Source organism: Schistocerca gregaria, chromosome 1 (assembly GCF_023897955.1).
Source record: "Schistocerca gregaria isolate iqSchGreg1 chromosome 1, iqSchGreg1.2, whole genome shotgun sequence".
NCBI lineage: Eukaryota > Metazoa > Arthropoda > Insecta > Orthoptera > Acrididae > Schistocerca > Schistocerca gregaria.
Window position 1 is genome coordinate 993,636,666 of NC_064920.1, and position 15,791 is coordinate 993,652,456.

General features: G+C 39.0%; 1 protein-coding gene across 11 annotated transcripts in view; it reads left to right on the forward strand.

Annotated features, from left to right (window-relative positions):
- LOC126278361 (uncharacterized) overlaps positions 1-15,791 on the forward strand; it is a 112,033-nt gene that overhangs the window by 78,653 nt on the left and 17,589 nt on the right. For all 11 annotated transcript variants that reach the window (XM_049978436.1, XM_049978427.1, XM_049978514.1 and 8 more), the window contains one exon: positions 14,647-15,529. In XM_049978436.1, the coding sequence (XP_049834393.1) occupies positions 14,647-15,529 (883 nt within the window). The remainder of the gene's footprint in view (positions 1-14,646; positions 15,530-15,791) is intronic.

Below are 15,791 nucleotides of genomic sequence, written 5' to 3' on the forward strand. Positions count from 1 at the left end.
GTAGGGAGCCATTATAGAAGTCTGCTGTACAGTAGAGTGAACATCCACCATGCAATGAAGGACAGTTGTGACCAATGTTCAGGTCGACATCAACACATTGTGTAAGGCTTGTTGGTCAGGGAAGCTGCTCAGTGTGTGGACTGGAACGGAAGTGATGTGTTGCAGATATGGTATCAGTTCCAGTTGACAGGTAGTGTTGAGAACTTATACTGCACAGGCCATCCTTTTTGTCAGGAGCATGGGATGATTAATATCTACTACTTTTGAGTTGAAAGAGCTTTCGGCTGAGTGCTCCAGAACTGAATTTGGCATTCGAAATGGCTACAGGATGTTATTTATCACATCAAACTACTAGGAGATGATCACGTGACGTGAATCTCCATTCCCACTGATCAGGATGAATACCACATTGTACACCACAGCACTGTGGATTCCGTTACAAATGGGCAAGAAGTCATCTGAATGGACACCTGAGGAAAGGTGTCAGGTGTTGTTTATAGAAAAATCTTGGTCTGTTTGTACCCTGATAATCACAGACAGTGTGTTTGGAGACAGCCTCCAACACTGTGCCCCACATGTGCAACATGGTGGTGGTGGTGGTGGTGGTGGTAGTGGTGGTGGTGTAATGTTCTGTGGTGGTATTACATGGAGCCGCCGTACACCTCTTGCAGTTTTTGAGGGCAGTCTCGCTGCTCTGTAGCAGGCCGATGAGATTTTACAGCCAATAGTGGAACTGTATCACCAACATTTTGGTCACAATTTTATCTTGATGGATGATAAGTCAAATGCTCATCATGGTGTTCTCATGAATACTTTTCTTCAGCATGCTACGGTAACCAGAATGGGGTGCCATGCCTATTCCCTAGATGTGAACCCAATCAAACATATAGAGTATTGATTGAAATGAGCTGCATTTGTACACTGGGCAAGAAGTCATCCAGAATGGACACGTGAGGAAAGGACCACATACTGTGCATGATTTATGAACAATTGCCATTGAAGGGTGGGGCAGTTTGGTACAAAGCTGGCTTTATGATTTCATTGACGGTATGCCATGACAAATTCAAGCTTGCATCTGAAAAAGGGGAAGTTTCACGACCTATTGACATTGTCCAGGAGTGCTGCGAACCTCCGCCCCAACCCCCTACCTGGATGGGAAACACATAATTTTGTCATTACACTTTTTTATCATCTGGACATATTGCAAATGAATATAGACACACACTTCAAAAGCCAATTTTTGTTTTCTGTGCCACGGATTTCAAATTAAAGGGGTGATGCAAAACTTTTGTTGATATGTGTGTATTAAAGGCAGTACAGTCCCTTGTTTCAGACCTTGTTGAGGGGTCTGGGAAGGAGTGTGTAGAACTTGATTGAAAAGAATGTAAAGCAAGTCTGAATGCCACTGTGTTTTGCTTGGCATGCTTCTATTGGGCGTGGTATGGCCTTGCCGTCCTCCAACCTTTGAACTAACTTACCCAGTGAGTAATAGAGGAACCTTTCAATTTTTCATGATCTCTTAACCGCGATGCAGTTTGAAATTTTCCATATTAACAAACATTGTTAGAGGTGAAAGGAATAATAAGTGACAGTATGGAAGTTAAATTTTTGCAGGGTGTTTCATATAGATCAGGCCATAACATCAGTCACCTGTTGCGTGCTGTTAAAGATCCCTCAGATTTGTGTCTAGAGATTTTATGGGCTCTGCTGTTGCAGCTAACTGCAGTTTATAATCACATTAAGCGCCAAACCTTTCAGCAAAGTTTGCTTCACACATTGGGGTAAATTTGTCACCATATTCCCTCTTCATTTAATGAATTTTAGTATATATTGCTTTTATCCCTCTTCCAGGATGTTACTTATCAAGCATTGACAGAGCAACTATATCTGGAGTAGAAGAGGCAAGTACATGTCAACTCAATGGGTCTCTCCACTGCCAAAATTTCGTTGTATCCATTTGAAGGTCTAGAGGCTGGTAATGTGGTCTTTCTTACATTCAGCCTCTGATTTGTGAGACTTCCTCTTCGTGTTGGGCTATTTCAACAGTATGATGCTTCAGTACTAGAGTTTTACCATCTACTATAAGCCACTTTCTGTATCCTAAATGATGTGATGATTTTTTAAAAGGCACAGTAGCCTGACTGCAGCCTGACACAATAAACTGATCTCAGTTGACAGATCTTAAAGCTGTTAGTGTGTCACATCCTACTTTCATTGTATGAGGTGGCACAGTGGTAAAACATTAGCCATTTACTTGAGAAGAACAGGTTTCAAATGCAGCCATCCTGTCGAGTTTTCTAGAGGTTGTGCTTAAGTATGTTGGAAGTCCCATTATTGTTAGATTACTCAGTTGATGATCAGTGGAAACAGTGACAACTATAAAGTTAAAGTGATGAAGTAATAAGACAAAACTTGTTTCCATTTGGTCACATTTATTATATAAACACAGCTGCTGAGAATTCTTCCGGCTTCTATGACCGTGATCCATGGAACTCTTCTATCCCTGACATTTCGTCCAAAGCTATGTTGGACATCTTCAGAGGTGCTCCTGGTTGTGCTGAGTCTGTGAACTTGGACGAAACTTCAGGGATAGAAGAGTTCCATGGACCATGGCAATCCAACCCGGAAGAATTCTCAGCAGCTGAAATATCTGGTCATGAAAGCCTTCATTGTGTGTAAACATAGTTCACAGTCATCAAATTTCACAATAACAATTATCATTGGCTATGTTTTTCATGGCTGCCCATTTAATTTTTACAGGCCTCCACACAAATAAAGTACTGGAAGTCTTAACAGCTTATCTCAAAATTGACTCAATCAGAACTGCCTCTGGTTTGCCTGTTCCCACCAGCTTCAATGGCTGTCAGGTCACAAGAACAAAGTACAAATATGTACTTCATAATGGGATTAAGAGGGCACAGAATCGAATTTTGGGTGAAAAAATTGATTTTCGTTTTATTAGTTTATTAGATTCCTCCAAGTTTCCTCTTTCAAATGACACATTGTACATGGCTCTCCAGAAATATTAATATTTTATTTTTATAGATTTGTGAGATTGGGTTTTGTGCTTTTTTGATATGCCTCTGTCATGGCTGACCATAAACTTTTTGGCAGTATATCCATGTGACTTGAATTCAAATATCCCACTTACCAGCGTCTCTTTATACACCACTTGTGTGAAATTGTTTGTCTCTTCTTTCATGAAGTTACTCTTTGATTTTTTGACTTTGGATTGTTTCTTGTTGTATTGAGTTTTTTCATATTTTGTGCTTCATTTTCCGCAGTGGAAATGCCTAGAGCTAGAGCAAAAGTGTTTAAAAAGTGTGTGAACTGGTAAAAGAAAAGAAACGATCATTCACTAGTAACAATGATTTCTTCATCATTGTAGGTGGAAAATGTGAGTCCACTTACTTTTAATTTGCAGAACGAATTCCTCCAAATGAAAAAGTTCTTCTCATAAAAAACTCAGAGATTTGGAAGAGAAATATAATTTATTTGATAAAGGGAAGTAATTTTTTGAACTATTCATACGAGTCAAGCTCTTGAAAACTGCTTGTCATGTTGTTATGGAAATATTTCTCTGCCAGTAGAATCCCTTGTGGCCTGGCTGCCCAGTTTAATTTAATACGCAGGGTTTTACATAGAGCTGTAAGTTTCCAAGCTCTGTTTCAGTAACTGCCAATAATGGATACAAGAAAACTGAACTTTATACTGTATATCAAACAATGGAAAATCCAGAATGGAATGTAACAATGTTATGAAAAGGAAAGTTTCTACTCACCATATAGTGGAGATGCTGAGTTACAGATAGGCACGACAAAAAGACAATCACAAATATAGCTTTCGGCCATTATTGCCTTCGCCAGCAACACACACACACACACACACACACACACACACACACACACACTTTCACTTGCACTCTCAGGCAACTGAAACCACACAGCGAGCAGCAGCACCGGTGCATGGTGTGAGTGGTGACTGGGTGGGCATAAGGATTAGGCTGGGGCAGGGAGGGGGAGGAATAGTGTTGTGGGAGTGGCGGACAGTGAAGTGAAGTGCTGCACGTTACTCGGAGGGCAGGGAAAGGAGGGGGAGAGGGGGAGTACCGGAAAAGGAAAGAAGCAAAAGGATGGAGTGTGATAGTGGAATGAAGGCTGTATAGTGCTAGAATGGGAAAGGGAATGGGCTGGATGGGTGAGGAGAGTGACTAACGAAGGTTGAGGCCAGGAGGGTTACGGGAATGTAGGATGTATTGGAGGGAGAGTTCCCATCTGTGCAGTTCAGAAAAGCTGGTGTTGGTGGGACGGATACATATGGCACAGGCTGTGAAGCAGTCACTGAAGTGAAGGCTGTCATGTTTGGCAGCGTGTTCATCAATAGAGTGGTCCACTTGTTTCTTGCCCGCAGTTTGCCAGTGGTCATTCATGCAGACAGCCAGCTTGTTGGCTGTCATGCCCACATAGAATGCAGCACAGTGGTTGCAGCTTAGCTTGTAGATCACATGATAGGTTTCACAGGTAGCCCTGCCTTTGATGGGATAGGTTATGTTTGTGACTGGACTGGAGTAGGTGGTGGTGGGAGAATGTATGCGACAGGTCTTGTGTACAAAAACAAATCTCCCATGTCTTATATTTCCAGTCCTCCACCTCCTCCATAAGTCCCACCATCTGGCCACAGAGGAACATTTCCCTTGTTACTCAGTACCACCCGGGACTGGAGCAACTGACTTACATTCTCTGCTACTTTTTGACCACTTTGACTACTTTTCGTCATGCCCTGAAATGAGAAATGTCCTGCCCACTATCCTTCCCACCCCTCTCACAGTGGTATTTCACCTCCCACCAAACATACACAATACACTCGTCCAACCTTACACAACTTTTGCTCCCAATCCCTTACCTCATGGCTCATACCCCTGTAATATACCTAGATGCAAGACCTGTCCCATACATGCTCCCACTACCGCCTACTCTAGTCCAGTCACAAACATCACCTATTCCATCAAAGGCAGGGCTATGTGTGAAACCCGTAATGTGATCTACAAGCTAAGCTGCAACCACTGTACTGCATTCTATGTGGGCATGACAACCAACAAGCTGTCTGTTTGCATGAATGGCCACTGGCAAACTGATAATGTCCTCACCCATCCAGCCCTTCCTTGTTACCATTCCAGCACTACACAGCCTTCATTCCACCATCACAGTCTGTATTTTTACAGCTCTCCTTTTCCAGTACTCCCTCCGCCCCCTCCCCCTCCCCACTTCTTCCACTGTCTGTCACCCCCATCATACTATCCCTCCAACTCCCCACCCCATCCTCCTCCGTATGCCCATCCAGTCGCCACTCCCATCATGCACTGGTGCTGCTGCTCGCTGTGTGGTTTCAATTGCCTGAGGCTACAGTTGTGTGTGTGTGTGTGTGTGTGTGTGTGTGTGTGTGTGTTTGTGTGTGTGTGTGTGTGTGTGTGTGTGGTCTATTATTGGCAAAGCCGTTAATGACCGAAAGCTACATTTGTGACAGTCTTTTTGTTGTGCCTATCTGCGACTCTTTATAGTGTAAATGTGAGGTTAGTCTATAGGTTGTGAGCAGTTGGTAAGGGCAGAGCAGTAGGTGATATGCTATATGGTATTCTAAATCTTCCCAGTTTACAATTATGCGCTAGGATCTGCAGTTGAAGATGTAGGATGGAAGTTAATTCAGGAAGCTTTGGAAGAGTCAGTGAAGGAAAATGATGTTGCATTAATGACCAAATACTGTAATGCATAGATAGGATGAAAAATGAACAGGCTGAACACTTTGTTGCTAATTATTATGGTAGTGGTGAAGGCATGGAGATTGCTCCCGTGGGGGGGGGGGGGGGGGGGTTATTGCTCTTCTGAGTGGTATAATGTTCGCTATGTCCAATATCTGGAGATAGTGACTCTTAACATATTTCTAAGAAGTCTTGGAAAGCAAACCATATGGGAACAGTGTAAATGTAAGCAAACTTGAATATACAGGACATCTGCAGAAGAGAATGGTGTCAGGCTGAGAAGGTTGAAATCAGTTAAGAAAAGGAAAAATCTCAATGATGGGAAAACCTTGGAAGGGAAAAGAGGATTGATTGATTCCATGATAGACCACATTGCTGTCACTTAGCAATTTGGCAAAATACAGACAATATTGCAGAAATGAGGAAAGTTATATGGGCTTTGTATCCTGACACTGCATCCACAGATGAGCATCCAGAGCACAGTTTCTGCCCCAAAGGTGAAAAGAGTTGGTGTAAATACAACAGGGGACTAATAACTGGTGAGTTACACACTCATCACCACAGTATACCAGCATCTATCATGGAAGAAATAAAGCCCATCTTTAGAGATCTGACTGATAGAAGTCTCCTGATGATATGTCTGCATGGAAGAATGCAGAACCCCAACAGGCTCTTGAATAGTGTGATATGGCATCACTTCCCAAAAACATCATTTGTTGGAATTAATACACTGCATTTTGGAGTGTATGATGCTGTGGCAACCTTCAGTCTTGGGAATATTACTAAATGCCAGGTCCCTGAAAAGTTGGGTTTGCATGTTGGTTCCCGCACAGTACATGCCATGTTGACTTTAGATCAGCACAGACTAAGGCCTTGCGGGCATCATAATCAAGACATTAGTGAAAAAAGCAGGGCAAGTGCAAAGGGATGCCAAAAGAAGACTTGAAGATGATTATGAAGACTGTGAAGGGGATGTTAACTATGGATCAGGAATGTTTTAATCTTCTTTCTCCGTTTTCCGTAAGTTTAATTTTTACTTCTAGGAACATTATTTCAGCTGCCATTGAACTTAGAAGTCTAAAATTTTTGTAATATAGTCACATTGGTTTCTTGCACATATTGAAACAATGATTTTTAAGTACTTCATTTACAGAAGGTTTAGAGTTGATGATGTAGTGAAAAGTGGTGGACAGAATTAAATGTAAGGTAAATATAAACTCTAAAAGTAATTACTTTGGCTGAAAGCTGTTGTTTCAGTATTTTTACAACATGTCAGTGCACATATAGTAAACATTTTCTCTCTCTGTAACTCCAGTAGTTTGTGAGAAAATCTTCCCTATAGTAGGCATAATTTAACATTGAGGTGATAGGCAATTCTGTATCCCCTTAAGCTGCCTGGTGGCAAGCACTATTTTAATTTATATTAATTTTAACATAAAAGAGATTGTTCTGTGTACATCAGATTAATCGTAATGTATACAAATGTCGTAGCAACAATATTTAAGTCAATTATTCCTTCCACTTGTCTGCCATCTTAGCAAAATAAAATAAATGTAATTTTTACAAAATTCAAAATGACTGTGAAATGATGTAGTAGTAATAGTAGTAGCAGCAGCAGCAGCAGCAGCTTTATTCATCCACAGATCTCTTTTTACAGGGATATTGGATATGTCAAAGTATTTACAAATTTAGAAAAATTTAAAATAAGCTAATTTGTATACACATATGTTTGCAGACTTCTAGTTAGAGACAATCTGTTGTGGTTGGCAGGAGAGCCAACACTGTGTTACTACAGGAGGCCGAAATGCACGCGTTTTAGCTCACGCAGGCTGGCGTGAGGTCTGGAACAGGACAAGGAAATTAGAATTTAGCAAATGACGTAGCGGAAGGCTATGCTAACTATTGTCTCTGTAAATGAGAGCGTATTTAGTCAGTGAACCATCGCTAGCAAAGTCGGCTGTACAACTGGGGCGAGTGCTAGGTCGTCTCTCTAGACCTGCCGTGTGGCGGCGCTCGGTCTGCAATCACTGATAGTGGCGACACGCCTGTCCGACGTATACTACCGGACCGCAGCTGATTTAATAGCTACCACCTAGCAAGTGTGGTGTCTGGCGGTGACAACACACAATCATTGGGTTTTCTCCTGGTAAACAATACTTTTTTTACAAATAACTTATTAAATAAAGTAATGCCACATTGTTCACTCACGTCTCACTATCAGTCACTGCACTCACTATACACACATTGTTATATAACACACACACACACACACACACACACACACACACACACACACACACACACACACACACAATGTAATGCCACATTGTTCACTCACGTCTCACTATCAGTCACTGAACACTACACACACACACACACACACACACACACACACACACACATTGGTGATTTCTGGGCCATTTTCTGTACCACAACTTCTCATTCGCCATCCTGAAAAACTGAGTCAGCATCCCTCCACAATGAGTGACAGAACGAGGTGTTAGTATTGTGCTTTGCATAGCTTGGGGGTAAGTATTTCTAGAAGGGATAAAAGAAGGAGAAAACATAAAGTGAAGGTGTTACGTGGAATGTTGGATATTTAATAATAATAATACTAATAATAATAATAAATAATAATAATAATTATTATTATTATTTTGAATAACATTTTTTATCAAACCCCTACTCTGTTTTATCTAAGTAATCCTTCAATGTATAAAATATATTGCTCAACAGGTACTTTTTGGCTGTCTTTTTAAATAAGTGTATTTTTGCAATTTCTTTAATCTCTTTTGCTAATTTATTGTACAGTTTTATTCCTCTGTAGAAAATGTTGCTTTGAGTTTTATGTTTATTTTCTCTTGGTGAATGTAAGTTAAGTCTGTCTCTTGTTGCATGGCCATGGACAGAGCTGTTTGTGCAGTAATTACCAATGTTATTTTTGATGTGTACAAATGACTGGTAAATGTATTCACGTGGAGCAGTTAAAATCCCCATTGTTCTGAACAGATTTTTACAATGAGCTTGACTAGTATTTTTTGTTATTATTCTTATGACTCTTTTCTGGAGTTTGAAAATTGTGTTCATATTTTGTGTATTTGATTCTCAAAAAAGAATGGCATAGCTAAGAATTGAGTGGACATATGGATAACATGTAACTAAAAGACACTGCATGTTACACACTGATGATAGGATTCTAAGGGCGTAACATGCTGATGACATTCTGTTTGCAAGTACTTTTGTGCGTTCACACCACTTCAACTGAGAATCAATATTTATTCCTAGAAATTTTGCATTTGTTACGCATTCTATAAAGGTGCCATCTACATTTAATTTAATGGTTGTCATTTTTCCTCTTCAAACTGAAATTCATGGTATTAGTTTTCTTTATGCTCAGTGTCACTTTATTGCTTATTGACCAATCACAAACTTCCTTGATAGTTTCATTTGCTTTCTCAGAAAGGAGTTCTCATGTTTTCTCAGTGATTATAATATTGCTGTCATCAGCGAAAAGGGTTTTTCACCATGAGTAACACTACTGGAAAAGTCACTGATGTATATCAGGAGCAGTATGTTCCTAATATGCTACCTTGTGGAACCCCTATATTAATGTATTTTGGTTCTGATAAGTGTTTTACAAAATGTTTAGATCTATTTGAAGTATGTGTTATCTCTACTCTTTGTACCCTATCTGTTAGGTATGATCGAAACCAATCATTAGCCACCCCTCTTCTTCCTGATGCTTCTAATTTATTTAATAGAATCTTGTGGTTGACTGTATCAAACACCTTAGAAAGATAAAAAAATATGCCTGTGACACACTCATCTTTATCAAGACCATCAAGTACAGCTTTTGTGAATTCTACTATGGCTGACTCCGTATTTTTGCCACTTTGGAAACCAAACTGTGATTCGCTTAAAAGATTGTATTTATTCAGGTAATTCATTAATCTGTATTTCATAATTGCTTCTATTATTTTTGAGAATGGTGACAGGAGAGAAATGGGCTGGTAATTTTCTATGACTTCTGCATTACCTTTCTCAAGCAAAGGTACAACTCCCACCTGTTTTAATTTCTCTGGAAATGTCCCTGATGTGAACGATTCAGTTATTATATTTGTTAAGGGGCCTTGTATAACCCCTATGCATTGTTTCAGTACACACATTGGTACTTTATCTAAGCCTAATGTCTTTATTTTTTAGTTTTTGAACAGTTTTATTGACTTCATTCTCTGTGGTTGGAAGTAACATCATTGCATTTAGTGCAACCTTATTTACGGTGTTATATTTGTTTTGGGGAATTTTTGCTGTAACTTCTCTGCAATACTTGAAAAATACTCATTTACACAGTTAGCTAAGTGTTGTGTATCATTTATTAACTTATCCCCCTCCCTTAGCAATATGTTGTTCTGCGTTTGTTTGCTTCTTCCCGTTTGCTTTTGTTATAACATCCCAGACTGTTTTGCTTTTATTCTCTACATTATATTATATTATTTTGTCATTAAATGACTTTTTTGCAGCAATCAGCATCTTCATACAGATCTTTTTGTATCTATGATAGAAATTTAAGAATTCTGGATCATTGCAAATCTTTTTCATTGAACTGAGGTGTTTAAGTGTTTGGGAGGACTTCTTAATACCTGCTGTTAACCGTCTGTTTTAGTGAGTTGTTGATACAGACATGCATACTTTTCGAAATACCTTTTCAAAGTTCAATCTAAACAATGTGGAGAATTTAGAGAATTTCATATTCACATTGGTTTCCTTATACACTTCATCCCTGCTTTGTTTTTCTAGTTCTTTTGAAAAATCTTTTATTTTGATTTCTGATAGATGTCGTTTGTAGGATTGTAATTTAAGGAATGATTCAATGTCTGACTTGACTGTTGTTATTTGACATAGAAGGTCTGATAGTCCGATATCTTTTACAGCTACATCACAGTTTTCCCTGTCCATATTTGTGGCTACATGGTCAATTACTGATGAAGTCATTGTGGTTACCATTTTTGCACTATTGACCAATAGGGACATGCCAAAACTTTGAAGGATGTTCATGAAGGTGCTGCTGGACTCATTTATGATGTTAGTGTTGACGTTAATGTCCCCACGTAGAATTATATTGACCTTTGTGCTTGAGACTTTACCTAGAACTTCTTTTAACTTATTGAAAAAAGTGTCCACACTACCACTGGGAGATCTATACACACACAAAATGATTAATTTCTTGGTGATATCAAGCCCTGTTAATTAAATAGCTGATATTTCAAAGTGTTTTTCTTCACTTACGGTACTGAGGACATATCTTGATTTGAACTGTGTTCCTTTTTTTGATATAAATGCATGATCCTCCTCCCCTTGAAGTAGTTCTGCAGTAAGAGTTTGCCTTTTCATACAGTGATAATACTACATGTTATATTTCTGTGTCTCTACACCAGTGCTCAGTAATACAAACTACTGTGCAGTTCAAAGATTGGAGCTCAACTTCTAATAGTTGTATTTTATTTTTTATTGATTGCATGTTTTGATGGAGGATTATTAATTCTGTGAAATGCCCCATGTTACTTTTTCCAAGGGTTTGTTTTTCTTTGTGGCATCTGGTATATATGATATTTGAGGTGTTAAAATCTGTCTTGTGAGTGATTGTTTCAGTATTTTGTAAAGTGCTGGAGTTACTCTTTAGGCAGGGGAACCTGTTGTCTGGATTTATCCTAAAAAAAGACCTACTTTTCCTACCTATGACAACAGGTATTTGACCATGTGTGGCCCGAGATCCATCCCCTATTCTTTCATGAATCAGGTGTACCAGTCTTCCCTTCCCAGTCCTGTTTAGGTGTAGTCCATGCCTAGTGAAACCTCATCTGTTGATAGTCCCTCCGGGCACCAGATAAACATGAGCAAAGTTGGCTGTCCTCAGAGCCATCCCTAACACCACATTGATTTGCCTCACAGCTCCATCAAGGTGTGGCTGATCATGACGCCAGAACAGCTGAACAAAGTGTACACTGGTGCCATGAGTCAGGGAAGCTAACTTGTATAGGTCGCCACCTATGTCATATGCCCCATCACTGTCCCAACTGTTTCCCGCCCCACCCACTATCACTACATGGTCCTCTTTTGTAAAGTCCTTACATAAAGACCCTTGGTACTCTGCTCCTAAACTTGCCTGTAACTGAGAGCCTACACCTCGCATGGCTACTACCTAGCAGCAGCACTTTCTTCTTCCTAACACTCTGTACATTCCTAGGCTTCTTGGCCTCGGTTGAAGTGTGCTGCACATTTCCTGCTCCTCATTCTACCTGAGGCTTTTCTACACCTAAATCTCTCAGTGGTAGATACCTGTTTTTGGTGTTGATACCTGTTTTTGGTGTTGATACCTGTTTTTGGTGTTGATACCTGTTTTTGGTGTTGATACCTGTTTTTGGTGTTGATACCTGTTTTTGGTGTTGATACCTGTTTTTGGTGTTGATACCTGTTTTTGGTGTTGATACCTGTTTTTGGTGTTGATACCTGTTTTTGGTGTTGATACCTGTTTTTGGTGTTGATACCTGTTTTTGGTGTTGATACCTGTTTTTGGTGTTGATACCTGTTTTTGGTGTTGATACCTGTTTTTGGTGTTGATGATAAAACTGTCAGATCGCGTTCTTTCTTCCTATCCTCCTACCAGCTGCCAGTTCCCAACCACCCTCCTCCCCCTTATCTCCCTTGATCCTTAGGAGTTCCTTCCTTGCTTCCTCCAACTGTGCCTGAAGGACACAGATTTTCCATTCGTGTTCCCCAATGAAAATGTTCCTACTGCATACTCTGCAGTTCCAGGAGAGAGCCTCTTCTGTTCTCCCAACATTCTCCCCACTGCACCCCACCATTGAAAACATTTCCTGCTAGACTGGCAACAAATCCTCTACTCACTGCCCTATAACAGCTCCCACATTTCTCACTCATGGTGTCAGTTTCAAAAGAATAATTAAGTTTAAAGAATGATTTAAATTTGCCAAGGACGCGAGATTGGCTGAGTGTAAACAAAAAAACGACACAAAGGTCTTACGTGTGTTTTTCCCCCCTGATTTAGAGATACAATAACAGAAGAATAAATTTGTAATTAATTTGCTTTTAGAGAATTTATGTAGTCAGGCTTGTTTAGTCAGGTTTTTAAACGTTTATAACTCAGAAAATTGAGGCCTAGATCGCATCTATCTAACTAGTAAACAGTATGAAATGTGTTAGTTAAATACAATTTAGAAATGTTTAATTATATTTTATTCCGATAATAGACACTGATGAAACTAGCTGCAGTCTTTTTTAAATGAATTTTGCACTATCAAGAAAACTTGAATAGAATTTTTCGTGTTTATGTCGCACAAAATTTCGGTTATGTCGCGATTATCGGGGCTTCAGCTAAAGAACAAATTTTTTCAAGAACAACTGCTGTTGGGGCACTAATATTCAGTTGTGTGACAAGAACGGACACTACAGCAAGTATAATGAACAAAGAAAAATTAAATTTGACGCTATTCCCTCTTAAATAAGTTCTTTTAGCGGACGAAGAAAATACCTGTGATCTCACTCAGCAGCCATCTTGGCATCCAGAGATGTGTAAAGTGTTTCATTTTAAAGGAATTGTGCTGGGCTTAGATTTATTGAGTCTGTAATATTTCGAAAAACAATGCGTATTTAATATGGTGATTAATATTTTATTTATGTTAATTCATCCAGTGCATTTTGGTTCCAGTTGTATGTGTAAAATGTGATCTTTTGGTCTCTAACATTAGTTGTAAGAAATCTTGAAAGCATAATTATATTGAATTTCAGTATTTCAGAGCATATTTCATTGTCAACATGTGACACAGTTTTGAAATTAGCCCATGAAGCCTGTTACGATATTCAGTTGTTATAGATCCCCCATGTGTGGTAGCAAAATATGAGGTAATGAATTTAACTTGTTTCAACATCTTAAGATGGATTTCATACAGGTATCCTAAAATACAATTCTAGAAGGATTGTACGGTATTTAAGAATCAGCAAGCAGTCAGCAGTGTTGTGCTGTTGTTAAAAGCATGCCGTATGATTAAAAAAAATAGAAGTTATGTGATGCCAGTTTAGGTAAGGATCACAGAGTCTGTCGAGAGGTGTCACAGTCAACTTTTCTTCAATAAGTGATAATTGATTACTTAAATTATATCTCAAGTTGCTCACAAAAGTAGCCTTCGTTGAACAGATTAAAGTGGCTTGCAATGTAAAGGTGGAGATGTAGATGTTCTTTAAATCGCTTGAAGTGAATATATGGATGCAACTGATTTTATGTGCCTTCCTTGATCAGTATGAGCTTTTTTTGTCTGTAATGGACTGTTAATTAATACTCCTGCCTTTTCCATACCTTCCTTCCGTGCTTCAATCACTGTCACTGTGAAAGATATTAGCCATACAGTTGTAAGATTACTTAGCTAAGTGAGCATAAATAATTACAATTAGATTTTTCATTAACCCATCTGCATCAATGTCAATGGACCACTCTACTTCAGTTTTACATATTCTAACACAACACATAAAAGTGAATGAAATGTGTAGCAATAAGGGTGTATCAGTTTTCCTATGTATATCATAAAAATAGAGGGGAAAAAGAAGAAAACAGTCTGGAGCTTTCTGATTCATCATGAACTACTTGATATGTGGCATTTTAACTAATTTATAATCTGTTACTTTAGCATGTTTGTGGGATGAGTTGGTTGGGCAATTAATTACATCATATAGCACCCGATTGTGATAATGAGTTGCTGCATTGTCGAGATATTGTGCTAAGAAAACTGAACAAACTGGTGGCATTCCTGGGAGGACATCACACATCAAAAGCACTAATAATATGAGATCTGGTAATTTAATTATCTTTTCTCTTGCAGAGTTAGGGGACATGGAATCAAGATGATTGCAGTGCCTCAAGAAGAGGAATCTCATGAAAGCATTATTCAAGAAGAGGTTTTTGCTGTTCATGGAGTTGTAAATGATGCCAAAGAGAGCAGTTCTTTAAAAAGAAGGGAGTCATCGACTGATAACTCTGCTGCCCATTGTAATGAAGTTCCTATAACAGAAGAATCTAAATCTTGCCAGCTTGAGAATATGGTTGAAAACTATGTGTTACAACAACTTGCTTCATATATACAGTCAGAAGTTATTAAAAAACTTACGTGTGGTGTACAGAGTAGTGAATGTAGTTCAGGTAAAAAGTGTGACAAATTACCAGATGTGTGTTTCCAGAATTCCGCTTCTCCACAAACTGTGGTATCTGTGCTAAGTGATTCAGAATCTGACGACACAAATTCAGCTCGGACAGTTTTGTCTAAATCATCACGTACTAGGGAGGTGCTAATTAGCAGTTCATCAAGATCAGAACTTCGTGTGCAGAATAATAATGCATTTTCCACACCACGTTTGTTTGATGTTGGGAATTATACTGCAGAATATCCATCATTCTCTGTTATTGGTTCAGCACCAGTGAGCTTGCCACCACCTAGGACTGCTAGTTCACCAGTACATGAGGCACGATCATTTCATAGTGCAGCAGAAAGAAACAAAAGACAGTATGCTGACAGACGATTCAGTTGTGGATTTACAGCTCGAGAGAGATCTTCACACCAAGTCCAAGAAGCAGATGAAAAGAATCAAAATTATAAGGCATTGCTTTACAACAGCAATAATCGAAAGCAATTCTTACCACCAAATCCACAGGATAAATTAAATAAACGTTTAGTATTACCTCCAATTGACAAAGTGGAAACTCAGAAGGTAAACCTCAATTACCCCATTTATTTTATGTCTGTTTTATGTAAATCATGGCTACAACCAAATTTTAAATGAAATTATTGTACTGTTCTTTGTTAATTTAATTGTAGATTATTCCTTGAAGAGTTAACAGCTTTTTTGTAAATGATATTATGTAAACATTTCAGGCTTTCGTTCCTAACATCAGTATGCTGCCTGCCTTCCAAAATACTATTGAGAGCAAGCAGCCATTCACTATTACAGCTTCTTCCTTGTCAGACTCTTC